We start from the raw sequence: 21,478 nt of genomic DNA, 5'->3' as shown, positions 1-21,478 counted from the left end.
GCCACTAGGCTGGGCCATTAAGGGGGAGCTCCTGGAGGTCCCTGACTAACAGGCTGAATTGAGGGCAGCAAACAGTTCTTGGCCTGGTCACCTTGGGTCCTGTGGAGTAAAGACATCGTTGCACAGCAGAGGGGGGACAAAGCCTGTTCCAGGCAACCACCCAGACAGGAAGCAAGCAAGCCCCAGCCCTAAAGCTGCCATTGAGTTACACATGCCAAGTCTTGTCAGAGCACTCGTTGGCCTCCGAGTGCTTTGGGGGGGGCCTGGGTTCTGATGTGTCCTAAGGGGTTTACCTGAGGTGGGTGTCGAGGAAGAAGGGGCTCTGTGCCTGCAAGGCAGGTGGCTCCCGTGACCCTAAAGGCATAGAACAAATCATAGAATCTCAGGGTTGAAAGGGGCCAGAGAGGTTGGCTGGGCATCAAACTCACTTGGAGAGCTTCACCAAACACACCTGGATTCCTGGGTCCCACCCTGGGGAGGGACCTGGAAAGGCACTTTGAGAAGGCTCCCTAGGTGATCTTAGGCTGGGATCTGATAACCTAGTTCAGATCGCCCACCATCCAGTGCAAGAATCAGAGCCCTGACACAACAATCTTATCCTACCCTAGCCATCTCTGATTCTACAGCCTTACAAGGATAAAACTCTCATCACCTAAGTCTCTGAAGCGGTCCGACTGGCTGGTCCCACCTGGGCTGTTAACCAGTGTGGCTTATCCTGCCTACCGCCTGGTCTGAAGGTGTAGATCAGTAGACCTCACAGAAGAGCATGAATCTCCCTTGGCTGCCCACCAGGACCCTTACCCGCATTGCCTCCCCCGCCACCTTGTGGGGCCAGTCCCAGCTTGGGGACTGCCCACCCTGCTGGCTGGAGAGCCACAAGGAGGAAACAAGCTCGTACCTGCGCTCTGTTCTTGTAGGTGCTCAGAAATGGCCAGACCTGTGAGAAGAGGGCCATGAGCAGCTCTAGCATGTTCGCTGGCTTCCTGCATGACACTTCCAGCCTCCCCTGCCCACGTTCCCAAGCCCCCCACCGCTGGGGGCTCCCTCCCAGGATGCACTGGGCCTTCTCTGCAACCTGAACTCTTAGGAACAGCTAGCATAAAGCCTGCAGTGGCTCCCAGGTGAGCAGGTTTGCTCTCCGCTCCCCTCTCAGCTGGCTGGGGTGGCGGCATCCCCTCTCTTTCCCGCCCCTGCCCCTCCCACCCCAGCCAGTGCCTCAGTAGGTAAGTGCATGTTGCCTACTCCCCAGACCCCTTGCCACCCCAGGCCACTCCCACCCTGGCCAGGCAAGAAAGTCAGGTGCTTTGAGGTCCTGCTCCATGTAAGCCCTGGCTCAGAGGTTCCCAGTCTAGGCCTGGGACCCCTCTGGGAATATGAAGGACATTGTAGAGGGGAGGGAACAGCTCCAGAGGTCCAAGTATCCCTCTGGCCATTTGTGAGTGAGCATGGTGGGGGGATGGGTCTGCTTTGCCTTCCCAGGTAAAGTCTGCTTTTCTAGCTCAAGCTTTCATTTGACCAGCCCCTCCCCCATCGCCCTAGCAGATACTCCAGGTCTCAGTTTCTCGATCTTTCTATCCAGCCACAGAGACAGTAGCTACATGGAGACAGGGTATCCTTTCTGCCCCATCCTGGTCTTGATGTTCTCCACTGCTCCCTGGTCTCCAAAATGAGAGCTGGAAGGTGCTATCATGTTCCCCTTCCTGGGTGTGTGCAGGCTCCCTGGGACATGGAGAGACAAAGGGACACTAGGCAACCCCGGCCACAGGTGGCTGTCGTCCCCTTACGGTCCAGCCAGATGGGCTCTGTGGACGATCGCCTGGAGTCTGGGCTGGGAGTGAGAACTAGGGATGAAACGAGCTGAGAAACCTGAGAGATGCTATAATCCTGTAAAAGATCCTCAGATAAACAGACCCGTTGACAAGGACGAGGTTCACATGCTACCTGGTTCGGGCAGGTGATATTGATCTTGTATTCAAAGTTGTGCTGTGTTGTCTTCTGGCCAACAGGTTCCAGCTAAAGCAAGAAGTGGAAAGAGGTGGCAAGAAGGGAGAGGTCAGGCTGCAGGTCAGGGCTGGGGAAGAAAGGGACGGACACAGGCCCTGTCATTGCTATGGGGAAGGGGATCATACAGCCTGATGGGCCTCTGAACTCCTTCAAAAGCTGGCCAGGGTCTTTCTCCTACAGAGAGAGGATAGGTTTTCCTACCTCGGTCGTCTTACCATGCTGTTCCAGAGGGCGCTGGCCGCGTGCGCATGAGCTTTGCTGCTGAAGTGGAAACAGTCAGGAGCAAAGAAAGAGCTGTCCGGCAACCCGTCCTGGTCCCAGGGCGTAAAGGAGGGTCCGTGTTGGAGGATGTCAGGGACACAAATGACACTCAGAACGGACTGGGCTCTGCGGGGCTCCCCTACACCCACCAGGCTTGCTTTCCTTACCGGCGTCTTTGGCATGTCCACTTTCTCGAAGAACGGCTGCACGACCACCGTGAAATCCTCTCTTGTGTCGTACCGACCGCTCTCAACCAGCTGGTGAGTCCCCTCCTGCAGGAGGCAAAGGGGGCAGGGGTCAGGGGAGTCTCCCCACCTCCGCTCGGGCTGTGTGCCACCTCTTTCGCTGTTATAGAATTGAACAGAGTCCGCCCCTGGAGTGAAATCAATCTGTAACAAAATCTCAACTGATCAGGAACCAGTTAGTTACTTTTTTAGATCAGACTTCTGCCTCAACCCCAACCTCCGCAGCGGCGTGTATCTGACCTAGGCTGTGGGGGAAATAAAGGAAAGGCAAGGAAAAACCCAAGACCATCAGCTTGATCTCCTCTGGAAGCTTCTGATTAAAGACTGGGACAGGGGGTGGGGGAGGGCATGAATTCAATGTAATGACTTTTGGGGGATAATCATTACATTTAATTTATTTCTGTCCTACATTTGTTCAGAAACTCAAAGGTGAATCAGCAATGATATTTAATGCCCATTTATATCATCTGTGCATGGTGTGTGTTTAGGGGGGTCAGGCATGCTCCCGTGCATACACCCTTCTCTGAGACCCTCAGGTCTCTCCAGGAAGGTAACAGAGCTGTTACTCTCATAGCATCCCCTTGGGCTCGGTTCTAGGAGGACAGGTTAGCCCAGTTCTGGCTCCAGGTTCTGCCAGCTTCTGCCATTTTCACTGTTTACAGGATTTCTACCATTTGGGGCCAGGACTCTGGCTGGAACAGGCAGTCAGGAACATCAGTGGGGTCATTACCGAAGGCGCCACATGTACTTTTCCCCGGGGGAATGCTTCCCCTCTCTGGACCTCTCTTTCCTCATCTGTAAGTGGAGGATGTGTGGCCAGGCCTGGACCCTCCCTTAGATCCCTTCCAGTGCTACTGGTTGCTCTGTGAAGAGCCACAATGGCCCACAGTGGAACCAGGCCCCTCTTGGGAAATGAAAGAAATAGTGTCTAGAATGCCTGGCACATGGTGGTCATGAATAGTAATGATCATCTCCATGGAGAGAGATGGGAGTCATAGCTTTTGCAGAAAGAAGGGAGAGGAGTCCGCCAGTGTGTGTGATGGCCTCCTGCGGCTGACCATGAACTTCTCCTGGATCTCAGTGGTAACCAACATTAGACCTGGGAACGGCATCTGAACCCACTTCCTATGTTTGGAAAAACTCCACCTATATGAAGAGCAGCCCGCCTCCCACTGTACAAAATGAGGAAGACAAATGCGGGCTCTCCCAGTGACCCCCACACCAGGGCTTAGGCACACGCCAGGGGCCCTCCAAAGCTAGTGCCAGAAAGAGGGACAGCACAGAATCCATTCTGCTAAGGGTGGCAACTGCGGCCGATTCCTAGAAGCAGCAGTGACATTGGTGTCCACAGTGTCTCCACTGAACGAGTTCCTTGGTCTGATTTTGATCCTTATGATTTGGTCCCTAGAATTTCATGATGCCATGATTTCTGGTACCTCCACCTCTGATCATAGCTTTTTAACTCTTCCAGACGGTCTACTTAAATAATCCAACTGCTTAAATTAACCCACATCACATACATTTTTGTTGCTTGCCTCCAAGAACCTGTTCTACTTGGAACAAACAGGTTTGCTCTCATGGCTGTAACCTTGGCTGCCTTCCTTCTCCTAGTACATGCCATGGACTTCTGCCTTCCCGCAGCAGAAGGAAGTACCGCTGGGGAGTCACCCAGAGGGTGATAGATGGAGGCTCGTTCCCTCAAGCCCTGATACCCCTGATGGGAAGTGGTTCTGTTCCAAGGAGTCCATGAGTTTTAAGGATGGATCCATCCTGGTAACTGTTTGCAGCCTACTCTAGAAGAACCGGAAGGCTACCATTGCCCTCTTGAGTGACTGGATGATTATTTTGGGGGAAACTGAAGGTCGTCAAGGGAGCCAGCTGCTCTGGCCAAAGACTGGACGGAAAAAGGCCCCAAATGAATAATGCACAGGATGTCTGGAGATCATTGGCTGACTCTCTTTCTCCCTGTGCTCCCCCAGAGTACCTGCTTCCCTGGGAGAGGACAGCAAAGGACATGCAAGTCATCTCAGTGAATCCTCTAGCCTCTCTTAGGTGGAAAAGGCTTCCCAGCTAGGAGTCAGAAACTCACACACACTCTCCAAATGGAAATAGTGTGTGTGTGTGTGTGTGTGTGTGTGTGGTGTGTAAGGCTAGGAACGGAGATTTCATGAAGTGTGTTGAGTGACTCGGCTCTACAAGCTTGGTGCAAATAAACCAAATCACAGTCCCTATGGTCTTTCAAGATGTCTTCAAATCTGCAAACGGCTCACTGGTCACCTCACACCCTCACACTGGACAGCAGGGATCACGATAAGGTAAGCATGACCTCATTTCTCACCGGAGCAAGGAGACCACACAGCATTTCTGGTGCGGTCTCAGAACCCGTTCTCAGCTTACCTGGTATTGCTTATTCACTTCGATGAGGGCGGCAAGTTCTGTTGAGTTATCCTCAAACTTCAGGACACAGGGGCACAGGTTCCTGTGGACCGAACCAAGAGATGCCTCACCTCACCAAGATCACTGTCCAAATGCATGACATTGACTTGACTTGAGATTCACAATCTATTTGACCTAGAGGTGTTGGAAGTCAGTACTAATGGAAGCCCCGCCAGATGAAGCTGGAGGAAGTTCCCAGAGCTGCATTTTCTCATGAAAATGAGCCAGTTACTTCTGACCTCTGCAGGAACGACTTCTGGAGCTGGTTACCTTATGACTGTGTGAGGACAGACCAGGCAACAGAGGAAAAGCACACCTACTTTTAAATAATAACAGGGGCAGCAACGCTCAGAATAAGGGCTCACACGTCCTGATGCTCACCGTGCCAAGAGTTTTATGGGTATTAACCCATTTGGTTTTCCTCTCAGTGAATCAAGAAGTTGTATTATCATCCCCATTTTATAGAGGAGAAAACTGAGGCTCCATGTGGTTAAGTACGTGCTCAAGGTCACATGGAGACTACGTGTGGGAGCCAGGACTTGAACTCTAGTCTGTCTGGTCTGAACCTGAGCTCTTAATCCCTCGTTAAACTGCTTCTGTCCAGTCTATCCCTCTGCTCTGGTTGGCCACCTTGCCCATCTGGACTTTTGGTCTGGGGATGGGGGGGGAGTGCACAGGGCGAGGCGATCAGAGTGTGCATGGCTCAGAACAGACCTGTGCCTCCAAGGAAAGGACCACCACGGAGACAGAGCAGTGGAGAGGCGGCAGGACAAGGTGACCCTGAATCTGCCTAACCTGGCAGTGAATGACTTGGCCATTACAGGGCTGAGAAGGGACTTGGCAGATGCCTTCTTCTGAACTGTTAGCTTTAATTGTCTGAAAACCCTGCAGTGATGGGCAGCAAGAGACTTTTGGATAAGCTGTGCTGAGACGAATCCACTAAACCCCTGGGTGGCCCAGTGACTGGAGAAAGTGGGAGCCAGGGGATGAGTCAGCTGCTGACAATACAGCACGCCTGACACCGGCTGCCTTCATAGGCATGGGTCATGCGGCAGCCGTCCTCTGGCTCACGGGGTCCTCAGGCCTTCCCCGGCTGGGGGGGAGACCTGTGAGGTCTGGGCCCCCAGCTGAGGTCTGGCACGCATCTTCAGGGGAGTAGCCAAGGTGCCGCTTCATTTGCAAAAGCAAATCTGGCCCTTGTGAATTATTCATTCACTCCCTCAGCAAACAGGCGCTCTGCTGTGTGAGCCGTGACTCATGTGGGGGGGGGGGGGGGGGTGCAGGGCTGTGGGGAGAGGCACATGAATCATCACCACGTGCTGTGCTCGGGGCTGTCGTGGGGGCCTGTCAAGGGCTACAGGGCTGCGGAGGACACTGGGGTGGGGCACAGCCCGGGACCTGGGCTCAGGGTCCAGGAGAGGCCATGCAGGAAGGAATGCTGGCAGAAATGACCATGCTCAGGTTAGAAGGATGTCTTAATCCAGAAGGTCAAGGAGAGGTATCATGTCAGAGAGGGAGCTGCCTTTGGCTCTGGAGATGGGGGAAGAAAAAGGCCTTTCCAGCACCTTCCCAGGGCCAGGGCTCTCTGTGCTCAGAAAAGAGTGTTCCCTGATTCTAATGTGATACCCTCTCCTCCAGCAAGTGGCCATAGCCCCACAGTTGTGATTGCCCAGCCTAGGACACCCTCACCAGGGAGAGGTTCTCTCTGTCCTGGAAATGGGGCTCGATGAGGGGATGTTCTGCTTACACTGACTGGTGACCTGTGACCCGGCCCACACAGGCCCACTCCATTCCTCACGCTTTACTCTTCCCTCCCAGGAGAACTGAAGGGTGTCTTGAGCTCCCAGGACAGCCAGGAGGATGGTCGGGTGCTGACACAGATCCCGAGTTTAGCTGAGGTCTACACTGGGCTCACAAAAACCCATGAGGCTTCATCAGGTTAGAAAATGAGGTGGGCTTAGCCCTCCTCACACACCTGCCCTTGGACTTTCTAATGAATCAGAGTTGCTTTCTGCTGAGGATCCCCTGGTGCTTTAGGGAATGGGGGAGAAGCTTCCTTCTCACCTGAGGATAACCCTTGGGCAGTTGACCTTCATCTCCTGGTACAGCTCCCTCAGATTGATGATCTCCAGAACCTTCACCAGGTTCACAAATGCACGAGGAACCTGAGCAAAGGCAAGGCCAGTCCCCAGGAGAGTAGAGGCTGACGGCTCCAGTCTCTCATCTAGGTCTGGGCCAGCATCTCCTGCTGGATACCTCCCATGCCCCACCCACCTCCTTCATCCCTCCCCATCTCCCTCCCCTCTGCTTTTGACACCTATGTGTTCAGGCTTCTGGAATCAGGACAGTGGCACTGTCAGTGCTGGCTTCCAGGGAAAGGCGAGCAGGAAGTCAGAGCCCTTCCAGGCCATGTCTGAGGCCCAAGAAAGACCGTTGGTTGAGCTGCTCAGAGGCCACACAGTCCAACCTACACACCTCAGCATGGAGGATGTCCAGAGCTTTCCCGATGTTGTCCGTGAAGTTCTGAGGAGAATAGCGGGCCTGCGGGAAAAGGGGAGGTCTAACACCATCCACCACCTAATTTCTCTGTGGACCAGGCTCATTCATATCTTGGGTCCCCTTCTTCTTGTATGTTAGCCAGAATGGGTGACATTGAAACATAAGGTTGGTCTAGGGGGCCCCCAGCCTTCAGACCAAACCCACCATCCTTAGGCTGGTCATGGCTGTGACCTCCCCAGAAACCTTGTTTTTTGCATAAAGTTATGGAAAGCTTTGGATCCACTTTGCATTAATTAGATGCAGGGACTTAGCTAAAGCATCTTACATCTCTGAGCCCCTCTAGAATAGGTGTTGGAGCACGGGACTTCTCAGATCTCCTGTGGTTTGAATGTTCTCTGGTCCCATGGCCCGAGCTCTTCTGCCTTCATGCCTCAAAGTGCCTGGGGACCTGCTGCCCCATCAGATCACTTAAAGACATGATCATAGGGGAAGGGGGTCCTGTGAATCCCCTCCCCCAAGAATAAACACATTTTATGTTATTTCTTCTAACCTCCATACTTGGTGATTTTTAATTTTTTTTTTTTTAAGTGGAACCCTTTCTGTGGCTAAAATCTAACCAAGACCTTTTCCATCAAATGACTCAAAAGTGGAGCAGAGGCCACAGTCCAACTTCCTTACCTGCTTCACTGAGAGCAGTATGCCCACAGCGAGCCCATCACATCCCAGAAAAACCCTGGTGACTTTGAGGTTGTGACGGGTCTGGGGACCAGGGTTGCCCCTTGGGACAGAAGCTCCCCAGGCTCAGTAGGACTCCCCACTTCCCAATTTTGCTCTACTGAGTATCATTTTCCAGCCCTAGTTAGAAGGTCTCCTGCTCCATTTACTCCCCTGACTCCCCCACCATCCTACAAAACACAAATTCCCATGGAAATTCTGACTTTGGGGCCACCATGTTGTCTTTTCTGTGTTATGGTGCATTTTCTCTACCTCCCTCCCAGACTGTGAGTTCCTTGAGGACAGAGCTGCAAGGCTCAGCACCTAGTACGGTGCCTGGCCTATAATACATGCCCAGGAAATGATACCAGACATTAAAGACATTCTGTTTATCAGAAAACACTATAAACAAAATTAAATGGAAATCGACAAACAGGCAGCATATTTGATAAAGGGTTAGTATACTTAATATGAGGGGTTTTTAGAGATCTGTAAGAGAACCATAAATACCTAAACAGAAAGTAGCAGTGGCCTTCATATAGAATTTATCAGGAGGAATTCAAATGAGTATGAAACAAGGGACATAAAGGCTTCTTCCTCCCTACTCATCAAATAAATGCAAAATTTGAAGATACGATTTTTTCATTTATTAGATTAGCAGCTATTAAAACAAATAACATACATTGACAGATGGAACGTGAGGAAGGAGGCATAATTGATGCCAACATTCTGGAAGCAGTTTGGCTATCTGTATCCAAGGCACTGAAAATGTGCAGCGTCCCCCCAGAGTGAGATAGAGAGAAAGATACGTGCTAAGTTAATATGGCAACATGGTAACAACTGTAAAAGCTAGGCGGTGGGTAGATGGGCACTTACTACATAATTCTCTGCATTTCTCAGTATGTTTGGAAATTTCTTGATGAAACAGTAGGGGAAATGTACATACCTTCTTGTCTAAAAGTCTTACTACTCAGGGCATGTATCAGGAAACTATTAGGGGTGCCCATCGAGTTGGATGTTTCTCCTGGTGTCATTTATAACAGGAATAATTAGAAACAATATAAGCTAAATACACAGTAAATGGTGACAGTTAAGTAAAGTATGGCCAATATGGGTTATTGACTAGTTATATGGTCATTAAGAATTATTTTATGGAAGACTACTGACATAGGATCATCTTCCCAATGGATCACTACTGAAAAAAAAAAAAAAGCAGATCACCAAACAATATCTCCAGAAGGAAGCTATTTTTAGCAAATAATAAAGTAACTTCTCCCTTTTCAGAGAAAAATGCCAGAGAGACATTTAACAAAATGTTAGCGATGGCATTTCTGGGTGTTGTAATTACAGAAAATAAGTTTTTTCTTTGTGCTTTGAAGAGATTCCAGTGTGCATTGCTTATAAAATTTAAAAAAAATTTTAAAACCTATTATTTTTAAAGTCAGCTGAATTGCATGTAGAAGAGGTACAGGCACACCTAGCATAGGCAGAAAAGGTGGAGGTTACAAGAAGGCCAATTTGGGCTTGACACAAACACTACCAAAAAATTGGTACTTGCTTATAGTACTAATGAGAGCAAGTTAAAAAGCTGCCCATCTCTGGGAATATTCAACAGCTAGGTTCTCTGGAAGGCATTCCTGCGGCAGGTGGGAGAGCAGTCAACAGGATTTGTGGGGTTTGTCCAGCTCAGAGATTCTGGGGTTCCAGGAAGAAGCACCACACCCACAGGGCAGCAGCCTGGCTCTTGGGGTTCCCATCAGCTTGGAATGACTTGGCTCTGAACTATGCCTAAATGTTTGCATTAGGAAATCATTTTTTTTTTTCCCCATTCAAAACAGAGACGGTAAGGCAGTTCGACGCTGGAAAAAGGAACTGACTTTAATGATCTATACAAAGATATGTCTGATTTTTCTAGATCCTTGGAACATTACCTTGGTTTCTAGAATGATATGATCAGGTTATAAAACCTAATCAAGATAAGTTTCATAACCAGTTCTATCGAGTCTTTGCCTAGAGGTGAATGCACTCTTGGTCTCAGGGTTAATTCCAGGTTATAAGCCCCAAGTGCCAGGCCTACAGCACTTGCGCTAGCCACCTGGTGTGGAAATCCCTCCCTGCAGGAGTCTTGAGTTAAGGGCCTAGAGGCTCACCGGGTCGTTGCAGAAATCACAGAGATCATTGCCTCCTATGAACACGGTTATTATCTTCCAATCCTCCTGAAAATTTATCTTCTGAAATGAACAGGAAACAAACAAGTAAGTGCCTTGCTCCAGAGCTGAGTCAAAAAGACAGAGTAGCAAACCCTGGCAGAGATGGGTCCTCACCTCCCGGAGGGTTTAATGGACATCACTATTTTCTATTCTGTGGTTTTGGGGTCCTGAGGTCATAGGTCACCAGTGGAAGGAGCTAGATCACTTGTGGTTTTTAAAGGTGGGTTCTCTGCACTTCCATGTGGTCCCTGACCCCGACCCTCTCTGTCTCCATGGATTTCTCCGGCTTACTCCCTCTTCCAGGGAATGCTAGCTCAAGCGGGCCTAGGAGACTGGGACTGTGAATTACCGTGTCATTCTTCATCAGGTCCACCAGCCTCCTGGCCTGAACAGGTAAATCCCTGTGGACACAGACAGACAGAAGTCAGGTAATGAGCAGAGACCATGAAGCTGGGGCAGGGAGGGTAGCAATCAAACAGGCAGCAGGAGAGTTGGACTGAAGGCCACCCTCCCATTCCAGAGCACCTTTTCCATCCAGCCTCCTCTGGAGGTGGAGGGTGGGGGAGGGGGGCATTATGACCTTCCTTCGGGACAGGCAAGGCACTCAACATGTGAGCGGGGGACTTAGCGGCATGTTTCTTTTCCAGGCCAGGCTCACTCAGGGCAGACAGAAGGCTGCATGTGCATTTCATGTCACGCATGGCTTGGTATGAGCCTGCCTATGTGGGTGCCGTGAGCTTTGCCTGCAGGGCACCCGCACCATCAAGGTCAAGTCAGACATACCCAGGTTTGACATTTAGTCACCTCCTGCTAACTGCGGGAATGTAACCTAAGTGTGCCGTCCCCAAAGACTGCAAAACATGGAGATAAAACCCTGTATCTTCAAGGATCCTGAGGAGCAGCACTTGAGACAAGCAAAGCAGCTTCATGGACTAAGACCCCCCCCCCCCCCCCCCTTTTAGAGCCAGGCTGGGCCCAGCCCCGACCAGCCGGGAGAGCTTGACAAAGTGCTTAACCTTGCAAACCCTTAGTTTGGTCCTGTGTAAGATGTGCATGGGAAGCACGCCTTCTCCACTCAGTTGTCGGATGCATTAAATAGAGAATTTAGAGCAGCACGTGGTAAGCCTCCATATTAGCAACGACCCACTGAATCCCGTCTCCTATCACCACCGCCATCCCCCGTCTCTGGCACCACCCCAGCAGGACACAGTGGTTGTCATGTCTTCACAGGGGACTAGGCAGGTATCAGATCTCCTGGGCGGGGATCTCCTTGCGTCTTGGTTCCCTCATCACTGGAAGCCATCAGGATGCCTGCTCTGAGGACCAGAGCTGGAAGATTACTTGAGCCTCAATATCACCGTTAAGAAAACCTGGGTGTGTGACCTGCACAGAACATGGGGCTAGTAAACGTGAGGGTGCCTGCTAGGTTGGGCACAGCAGGTATATAAGATGGGTTATTACCAGACCTGGGCTAGGGCCTGCCAGGCACAAGGAATACAGGTCACGTGGTCGAGGTGACGCATTTGTTCAGGCCACTGTGCCTCTTTGTGCTACAGTTTCTTCATCTGTAATATGGGAGCAATCGTCACCAACCCCTCCCTATGACTCAGGAAGTGCTTGGACGGATGGATTACTTGCACAAAAGGGCCCCACGGCTTTGAGGAAAGCAGGAGAGAGATCCATGGTCATATGAATCATGAACTTTATGTTCTCCACCAAGGACTCCTTCTTGGACGCCTCCCTGACCTAATCAAGCTTACAAACATCTCTCTGGATACCACTAGTTGACATATGCTTGAAAAAACCCCAAAATTATGGTAATATTAATGCCAAAATTTTGGGGCAGTCAATTGGATAGCCTTTTACCCTTCTCCCACCAAAAGGAAGACGAAGCCACAGAATTTATTATGAAACGGATTAGGTTTTGGAAAAATTTCTGATTTGGATGACTCCCGTCCTGAATAAATGGGAGTTACTCAGGTGAACTGTAGATTCGGGATGGTGTTGAAAGCTGGTTAAATGATGTCAGGGAATCTGGGAACTAAACACAGAATCCCGAGGAACTACGTGGCAAAGAGGTTTGCGATTATTCTGGAAGAAAAATAGGATTAAGAAACAGAGAGGATCTTTCCATATTTTTTCTAGATTGGATGCAGTATTCGCTTTTGTCTGACCAGGTGGCAAATCCGAAAAAGCACCCTAGGCTTGGGGATCAGGGAGAGAAATGGAGGTGCAGGACCCAGGAAAGCTGGCCCTGCTCTCCGGTTCTCAGGAACCTGCCATTCAGGGTGCACGGACCACAATAATGGTCCCCTTGCTCCCCAACAGTTTCCCCAGGCAGGTCCCACAGCCCTGCTGCATTGTTACTAGCATGACTATGCTGACCCAGTGTGTGTGTGTGTGTGTGTGTGTGTGTGTGTGTGTGTGACTTATACCCCCCAGAACTTTCAGCTTCAACACGGCATCGAGGATCATAACCGCCCCATGGGACAGGTTCACCGCCAGCCCCATCTCGGAGGCTAAGGCTTCGGAGGCTGGGGCAGGGGCGGGACGTGTGTGCCCGGACTCAGACGCTTGGCTTCCCTCTTGGGAGGGCTCTCTCAATGACCCAGCAAAGATGCAAAGAGTAGAGCCTGCAAAGACTGCCTGGAAAGCATGTCCCCCCGCCCACCCTGCCCTGGGAAGGGAAGGGCAGGACAGATGGAGCATTAACAGAGTCATAAAAACTGGAACTGGGAGTCTGAGAGTCGGCCCCCTCTTACCCAGCCATCTTCTGTGGACAGGAGTAATGTGCTCCAAGCATATGCCTGGCATCAGAGTAAACTGTGACTAGTTCCTGGGGTGGTATTGGGGGTGGGCTAATATGTTTCTATGTCCCACAGTGAGGGACACCCCCAGGAGAGCCATTCAGTCCAGTCTTTGACCCCCAGAACTCTCCTGTGGACCAAGGCCCTCTTCCCTAGCCTTCAGCTCTACACCCCAATCTAGGCCAAGCCCCTGACTAGGTCCCCAGAGGATCTGTGTGGTCCCCCCCAAGCTCCCCTACTTACTCAGCTCGGTCTCCTGCCACAGCCTGATTTAGGAAGGCTCCAGGGCTGTTTTCTTTCCCGGTGCCAACAGAGAAGCCCCTCAGGGAAGGGTTGAATTCCCTGAGGATGTCTGGAAACACAAAGAAGAGACACATTTAGTAACTATCCTAAACCGTCTTCAGATTCCTTCGATAAATGCCGGTGCATGTCAGGGACAAGGGACCCTCACCCTTAGAGCCCTTAACCTTACTGTTCTCTCAACTTGGAAAGAAGGTGTCGAGTAGGCTGATGCTTAACCAGGGCTTAACAAATTCCTGCTGAATAAACGTGAGTCTGGCTTTGGTGCTCCTCTCATGCATTTTTCTTTTTGTTTTCTTCTTCTTTTTAAAAAATAAATATTGAATTTATTTATTTGGGAAAGAGAGAGAAACAGCGAGCAAGCGAACATGAGCAGGGAGAGAAGGAGAGGCAGGCTCCCCGCTGAGCAGAGAGCCTGATTCGGGGCTCGTTCCCAGGACCCCAAGATCATGACCTGAGCCAAAGGCAGTGGCTTTAACCCACTGAGCCACCCAGGCGCCCTTCTTTTTACTTTCTTGATGGTATCCTTTGAAGCTCAGAAGTATTTCATTTTGTCCAATCTGTTTTTAGTTTTGTCACTTGTCCTTTTGGTGTTATATCTAAGGAGGCTTTTTTAGCCCAAGGTCATGAAGATTTGCTTCTATATTTTCTTCTAAGGGTAACTTTAGCTCTTAAGCCTATGATCCATTTTGAGTTAAATTTGTATACGGTATGAGGTAGGAGTCCAACTTCATCTTTTGCATATGGCTGTATAATTATCCCAGCACCATTAATTGAAAAGACTATTCTTTCCTCATTAGTCTTGGTACTCATATTGAAAATAAGGTAACCATACGTATGAAGGTTTATTTATGGACTCTCGATTCTATTCCATTAATCTATACGGCTATCCTTACGCTAGTACCACACTGTCTTGATTATTGGAGTCTTATTAAGTTTTGAAATCGGGGACTGTAAGTCCACTGAATTTGTTCTTTTGCAACATTATCTTGCATATTCTGGGTCTCTTGCATTTTCACATGAATTTTAGGGTCAGCTTGTCAATTTCTGCAAAGAAGCCAGCTGGAATTTTGATAGGGATTATATTGGATCTGCAGATTAATTTGGGGGATGCTGCCATCTTATCAATATTAAATCTTATGATTCATGAACATAGGATGCCTTTCCATTTATTTAGGTCTGATTAAACTTCTTTCAGCAATTTTTTTTTAAAGATTTTATTTATTTATTTGACAGAGAGAGATCACAAGTAGGCAGAGCAGCAGGCAGAGACAGAGGGGAAGCAGGCTCCCTGCTGAGCAGAGAGCCCAATGCGGGGCTCGATTCCAGGACCCTGAGATCATGACCTGAGCCGAAGGCAGAGGCTTTAACCCACTGAGCCACCCAGGCGCCCCTCAGCAATGTTTTGAAATCTTAAAAGCATAAAAATGAACTTTGTCAAATTTATTCTTATGTATTTTTTGATGCTATTGTAAATGGAAGGTTATCTTTTAATTTCATTTTGAGGTTATTAATTGCTAGTGTACGGATATGCAAAAATTAATTTTTGAAATTTTGAAATTTTGAAATCTTGCTGAACTCATTTATTAGTTCTAATAATTTTTAATTATTAGTTCTAATAATTTTAATATTATTTCTAATAATATTTAGAAATATTAGTTCTAATAATTAATTCCTTCAGATCCTATATATAAGGTTGTGTCACCTGCAAATACATATAACTTTACTCCATTTCTAATCTTGATGCTTTTTCTTGCATTTTCTTAACTTTCCTGACTAGAACCTCCAGCTTAATGTTGAATAAAAGTGTCAAGAGTATACATCTTGATCTCATAAGGAAAGCATCTTGCCTTTCCTCATTAAGTATGATGTTAACCGTGGGCTTTTGTAGATACCCGTTATCAGATTGAGAAAATTTTCTTCTATTTTTAGTGTGTAGAATATTTTTTATCATGGATATTAGTTTTTGTAAAATACTTTTTCTTATCTGTCAAAATAATCATGTAGTTTTTGTCCTTTATGCTCTCGATATAATGTATTATATTAATTGATTTTTTATTTGCAACTAAACTTGCATTCCCATATAATCATGGGGTGTAATCCTTTTTATATGTTGTTGTACTTTGCTTGCTATATTTTGTTGCGGATTTCTGCACATACATCCAAAAGGGATATTGGTCTGTAGTTTTCTTTCCCTGTAATATCTTGGTCTTATTTTTGTTATTAAGATAATAATGTTAATAAGATAATATATTAAGATAAAAAATACTTACGAGGGGTGCCTGGGTGGCTCAGTGGGTTAAGCCGCTGCCTTCAGCTCAGGTCATGATCTCAGGGTCCTGGGATCAAGCCCCACATCGGGCTCTCTGCTCAGCAGGGAACCTACTTCTCCCTCTCTCTCTACCTGCCTCTCTGCCTACTTGTGATCTCTCCCTCTCTGTCAAATAAATAAAATCTTTAAAAAGAATACTTAGGAATATGTAATATCTTTGTCTTATTCTTTTTATTAAGATAATATAATTTTTATTATTAAGATAATAGTATCTTTGTCTTATTTTATTATTCTCATAGAATGAATTGGGCAGTATTCCTTCCCTTTACATTTTTGGGAGGAGTTTGTGAAGAATTGATGTAAAATTTTTCTTTCAGTGTTTGATAGAATTCAGTAGTGAAACCAAAAAAGCCTGGGCTTTCTTTGGTGGGCAATTTCAAAATTCAATCACTTTGTTATGTATCTATTCAGATGTTCTATTTTTGTCTTGAGTCGGTTTCAGTCATTTGTGTCTTTCTAGGAATTTTACCATTTTCTCTGAGTTATCTCATTTATGGACATACAATTATTCAAAACACTCTCATAATCCTTTTTATTTCCACAGTAATGCCTCCTCTTCTGTTCCCAATTCTGAGGCTCTCCCCCTCTCACCCCCCTTGATCAGTCTGGTTAAAGACTTGTCATTTGAGTGCATGATCCGTTCAATCTCATGCACTCTGATGTCTTTACCACACTGGATCTGCACTTGACTGTCACTTTTCCATCTCCCCAGCTTGGCTGAGAACTCCTGAGAGCAGGCTCCATATACACCCCAGACTCTCACATACGCTCAGCAAAGGCCTGTGGACTGAATGAAGGATGACGCAAAGCTGACGAAGCGTGGGAGGTGTGCTACGAGTCACGGGGTTACTGAGAAAGGATTCCAGGCCCGAACTCTACTCTCTCAGCTCCAATACAGGGCATTTTGCCCCGGTCTCGCAATCAGCTAGGATATGGGAAAGGAATGGGCAAGGCACCAGCCATCTAGGCATCAGGCCAGGTGGCAGAGTCTTCTCTAGGACCAAGTTCTGCAATAGGACCTACACAACACAGAGGCATTGGACTCCTTCCTTGTGGCTTTGGGGACATTGTGCCCAATGGATAGAAATTACTCTGATTTCTACTCAGTAGAAGGAAGAGCTGTGAAGTCACTAAAGCCATCTGGAAATAGAAAGGGTTGTCCTTGGTTTCCGGTTACTGGAGGAAACCAGCACAGGCCAGCTAGCTACCTACCAGGAAAACCATAAAATGGCACTCCGCATTGTTTAGACTGAGAACTTGCTGGTTTATGTGGTTATCTATGCCAGAAATGTTCCATTACCTTTCTTTTCTTGATGAATTCTAGTTCTTAAAACCGCTTTCCAGAAGGCAGCTTTAACCGCCTTCCTATTTATTTCCCCTTAAACATGTACGTAGCTCTAATTGTTGGTACACTGGCCTGTCTTTAGGGAGACGCACCCCAAAGAAAATGTGATGATGGCATGAGGGCGGGGACCTTGGTTCATGCTCCTACTTCCCAAGCAGCCAGAACTGGAGTCTTTGTTGGATGAAATTGAAGAGGGAGTCAAACTGAGCTTCTATTCTGACCCTAAGTTCTCGGAATTTTTCTAACCCATTTTCATGCAGTTATCTCTGTGGGGATTATCCGGCTCCTACAGTCAAACTGTCCTCAAAGCTCTAGGAAGGAAGAATCTGAACAGGCAATGATCCATCGCTGGGCCAAGTGCATGGGGGGGGGGGGTCCCCCGGGGGGAGGGGGTGAGGACTGTCTCAGTCCTTCTTGAATCACTGTAGCGAAAGGTCTTGAGCCATTAGCCATTTCTAGTTATTTTCTCCACGATAATAGAGTGGGAATAAAGTGGTGGGATATTGTGTAGGATATTAGAGTGGGAACTGGTGGGCCCATGCTGGGCCAGCTCCCGCCCAGTCGATCACAGTCACAAATGCAGCCCAGACTACCTCCCCTTGCAAGAGCAAAACCAATAACACTACATGAGGCTCTATCAGTCCCCCCAGCCATGTGGAGATTAAGCCATATCTACCATCAAAGTCTCAGAGCCTTACCCACCTCAGATAACTTCTCAGTTACATTACATACTGAGATATATTCCAGACTCTCACATATTGCAAAGGGGTAATTACAAGAAAAGTCAATGAGATCGGGACCAGTTAAGTTTCTTAGGCAAGATTTTTAGGTAGAAAGTGGGAAGGGAAAGTAATGTAACGAGAACATTTCGTGCATGCATGCTTTAGGAACACACACTGTGATGTGTGTGCGCTAAGGAGAAGAAAAGGACGCCATTCAGAGAATGTGGCTCAAGGCTTAAAAAAAAAAAAAAAAAATCATTCCTAGCAGGCCATCGCTGAAGTGACTTAAGGGAAACTTTTGGGCCCCAAACCCCAGTGTGTTTGCATAGCCTGCACAAGGTCGCTTCAGCCCTCACGGCGGCAATAGAGGCGTTTCCGAGAGTCACACTCAGGAATTCAGCATCTTTGCATGCAGTGGTGCTTGATGCTGCCCCGACCCAGGTCAACGCCTCCCACAAAGGTGCTCTGCTCAGAATGACAGGCAAAGCGGGTGCCCTTTCCGGCTTTCTAGACTCATTTCCTAATAATGGCTTGCACTAAGATTTGGCCTGAACTCTCTTCTCCTCTCTGACTCTCTTCCTTCCTCGGACGAATAGTATTTCTTCCAAAACACATCTCTCCGAGGCTTTCCCGACGCTCACCAAGCAGAGCAGGGCCCCCCCTGCCTCGGGGACGCAGCGCCCCCTGGCGAACGCGGCAGAGTGGCACCGCCCGGCTCCCTGCCGATCCCACGGCCGCCACCAGGAGGCGCTGCAGAGCCGCGCGGGCGAGCCCGCCTGCCAGCCCCCAGCCCCGGGCAGCGCGTACTCACTTGGCAGGGTGGTGACGCTGTTGAGGTTGTGATCGCCTCCGCCACTGTGGTGGGGGGAACAGAAAAGAAAAGGGAGTCTGAGAATGCCGGCGACGCCAGAACAGCTCAGACGCTGCCAAGACAGGCCTTTCTCCTTCTGGGAGACACCCGGGGGCTTGGGCTTGTCGTTTCCTTATTATTGCAGTGGAAAACCAAACCAGGACACAGCAACTCCTCTGCCTTGTCCCCACAAACCGGAACATCCAGCCAAGGAATGGATTTATAGGCACGACAGACTTTGTGTTGGTTTTTAACTCTGAGTGTTGACATTGGGGTCTGGGAACCAAGTGGGCCTCTTCACCCTCTTTTTAAAGGCAAAGCGACCCTTCCCTGGATGCCGAGCCCAGTCGTGCCCCACCAGCCACGGCCGCTGGGCCTGGCTATTACCACCGACAACAGAGTGGAGAGGTTTGCCCTCTCATCCTCTCTTTCTATTTGGCTTAGGAAAACCTGCTGTAAAAGGGTGTCTTCTAGGGTGCAACCCATCTTCCAAGCTGCTTCTAAAATTCCAAGGAAATCAGAGTTGGATGGGTTTCTAGGCATGAAAATATGGAACATTCCAAAGTTTATTGGATTCCCTGCTTTTCCATATCCCCTCTTTCTCTGCCAAGTATGTCTGGGAACATTTAAAAAGGGTCTCAACATGTTTGGGGTTTATTTCTGTGCAACGTCACAAGGGAGGATGCCAGGGATTCAACACTCTGCTTCAGTCTGGGGCCAGAGATGCCCGATTCCAGGCTGAGGAAACAGCAAACCTGCCCTCTCACGCTTGGCAGGAGCTGGGTGTTCAAAGCATGAGTCCAGCTCCCTGCAGCCAGTGGCAGCCTGGATTTGATTACAGCCAAAGCAGGAGAAGCCGGCATGAGGCAGTCACGATGGGGGAATGTGCCAGATTAGGGGTCAGGAACCATCTGCTCTTTCTGTTCTTTTGCCATCTGGCTGTGTGACCGCAGACAGGTTACTTGCCCTCTCTGAGCCTCGCTTTCTCATCTGGAAAATGAAGCCCCTTTAATAATGATGCCTGCTACCATTTCGATCTACTTTGTGTCAGGCACCATGCTGGAGGCTTAAACTCTAACCCTCCTGATAGTGCTCAGGCAGTATTAGCATCCTAGCACTGCCAGTAAGGAGACAAGCTCAGAGACGTTAAGTAACTTGCCCAGGGTTGCACAGAGCTGGGCAGCTAGGATTCAGGCACAACTCTAGTTTCAAAGGCCACTGCCCCTTCTGAGCTTATGCCCCAGAGGGAGAAATGAAAGCTAGGGAATATTTTCAAGCCAAACATTTGTGCAGTTTCTCCCCCAAACTCCTCCTGCTCAGGTCTCAGTTCCTGTCCTGGGAAATGTAGTGGTTTGGGGAAGCTTTGCTTTCCTTCCTCCAAGTAAAGCAGAAGTGTCTCATTGAAAATCACTCATCAGGTGGTTCATGTGCCTGCTAGGGGAATGGTTTTCTGGGATGCTCTGGGGTCCCCCCTCCCCCTGCTGCACTGAAGGGGTCATTCAGGGTCTTACCACATTCTTACTCACCTCCAGGACAGGCCTCGGTACTGAGTCAAGACATCTAAGATGTCCCCAGGCTTGGATCCGGCCCCATTACCTGCCTGACAGGGAACATGGAAGGGTGAGTTTCCTTGCCTGCTGGCCAGAAACTCCCCGATTCTGGGTCTGGCTGGGAACGCCTGGGCACCCCCTAGAGTCCAGAGTCAAGACAGGCCCCAGTCCTGATGTGCTTCCTGCTTCACACGAGTTGAGCGAGAGCTCCCGCTGGAAATCCTGGCGCCAACCACAGCGTGGCCTCACCCTAAGAAACCCTGCCCAGACCCAGATCAGGTGCACCAGGCTAGCAGAACTGCTCTGGAAATTAGACAGCGGTATCCGTTTTTCCAAAGGACACATTTCAGGGTCCCATTTGCCTCATTCTTCAAAGTTGTGAAACAAAAGCCCATCACAGTCCTTTTATATCAATATCGCTCATGTACACACAATTTAAAAAATAGAAGAAAATAAAATGTCATATCCCTACCCTTCAGTTGGAGAGAGAGCCTGGTCTTTTAAAACCTCAACCTGGACACACTCTGCAGGTGCATGACCCTGGCCTAAAGTGTGTTACTTCTAAGCAGGGCCATGGCAAAGGTCATGCTGAAGACTGGTCTCTCAGACAGCATGGGGAGAGGCTGGCCTCCATGAGAGAGGACCTCCCCCAGCCCATCGGGGGGACCGCTGCCCTCTGGGGCCCCATTCCTCCGCCACGTGCCATGAATGTTACCCTCCAAATGGTGCCTCCCAGGAAGTCCTGAAGAACTGTGCCGGATTCTTGATGAGTCATTATCCCGAGAGAACTTGGAGGGGACCAGGGGTTGGAGGGTAGCAATACCAGGCCATGCCCAGCAGGAAGTGGTTGGGATAAGCCATGCTAAGGACCAGCCTGCCTGTCCTTCCAGAAAGTTAGGAGCAGCAGGGGGTTTGGGGTGAAGAGTCGTTGAGGGGTCATGGGGACACAGCTGCAGTACAGGGAGAGGATCCGGACTTGGAGTCGGGCTGGTGCGAGCCCAGCCTCTGGGAGCTACGCAGCCGTGGGCCCTCGCTTCACCTGCCTTATGTGTTAAGTTTAATCGCATTTCACAGGACTGTGTGGGTGAGGCGAAATGAGACAGGTCAAAGGCTGAACGGCCACAGATCTGAACAGTGCCTGCTGGCCTTTCTGGAAGATTCCGCTGGAGGCCCTGAACTCTACTGACCCAGAGAGTAGCGGCT

General features: G+C 49.1%; 1 protein-coding gene across 1 annotated transcript in view; it reads right to left on the bottom strand.

The window, feature by feature from the left end:
* The window catches only part of PLB1 (phospholipase B1), a 96,487-nt gene that overhangs the window by 42,956 nt on the left and 32,053 nt on the right, over window positions 1-21,478 (bottom strand). Inside the window, exons 16-28 of the mRNA XM_059405366.1 lie at window positions 20,252-20,325; window positions 18,687-18,730; window positions 13,420-13,528; window positions 10,719-10,770; window positions 10,310-10,390; window positions 7,422-7,487; window positions 7,011-7,111; window positions 4,908-4,989; window positions 2,433-2,537; window positions 2,220-2,315; window positions 1,942-2,013; window positions 899-937; window positions 294-354 (exon numbers count right to left, since the gene is read on the bottom strand). Of these exons, the coding sequence (XP_059261349.1) occupies window positions 294-354; window positions 899-937; window positions 1,942-2,013; window positions 2,220-2,315; window positions 2,433-2,537; window positions 4,908-4,989; window positions 7,011-7,111; window positions 7,422-7,487; window positions 10,310-10,390; window positions 10,719-10,770; window positions 13,420-13,528; window positions 18,687-18,730; window positions 20,252-20,325 (982 nt within the window). The remainder of the gene's footprint in view (window positions 1-293; window positions 355-898; window positions 938-1,941; window positions 2,014-2,219; window positions 2,316-2,432; window positions 2,538-4,907; window positions 4,990-7,010; window positions 7,112-7,421; window positions 7,488-10,309; window positions 10,391-10,718; window positions 10,771-13,419; window positions 13,529-18,686; window positions 18,731-20,251; window positions 20,326-21,478) is intronic.

This window comes from Mustela nigripes, chromosome 7 (assembly GCF_022355385.1).
Source record: "Mustela nigripes isolate SB6536 chromosome 7, MUSNIG.SB6536, whole genome shotgun sequence".
Classification (NCBI taxonomy): Eukaryota; Metazoa; Chordata; class Mammalia; order Carnivora; family Mustelidae; genus Mustela; species Mustela nigripes.
This window is presented reverse-complemented; position numbering and strand designations above follow the sequence as displayed.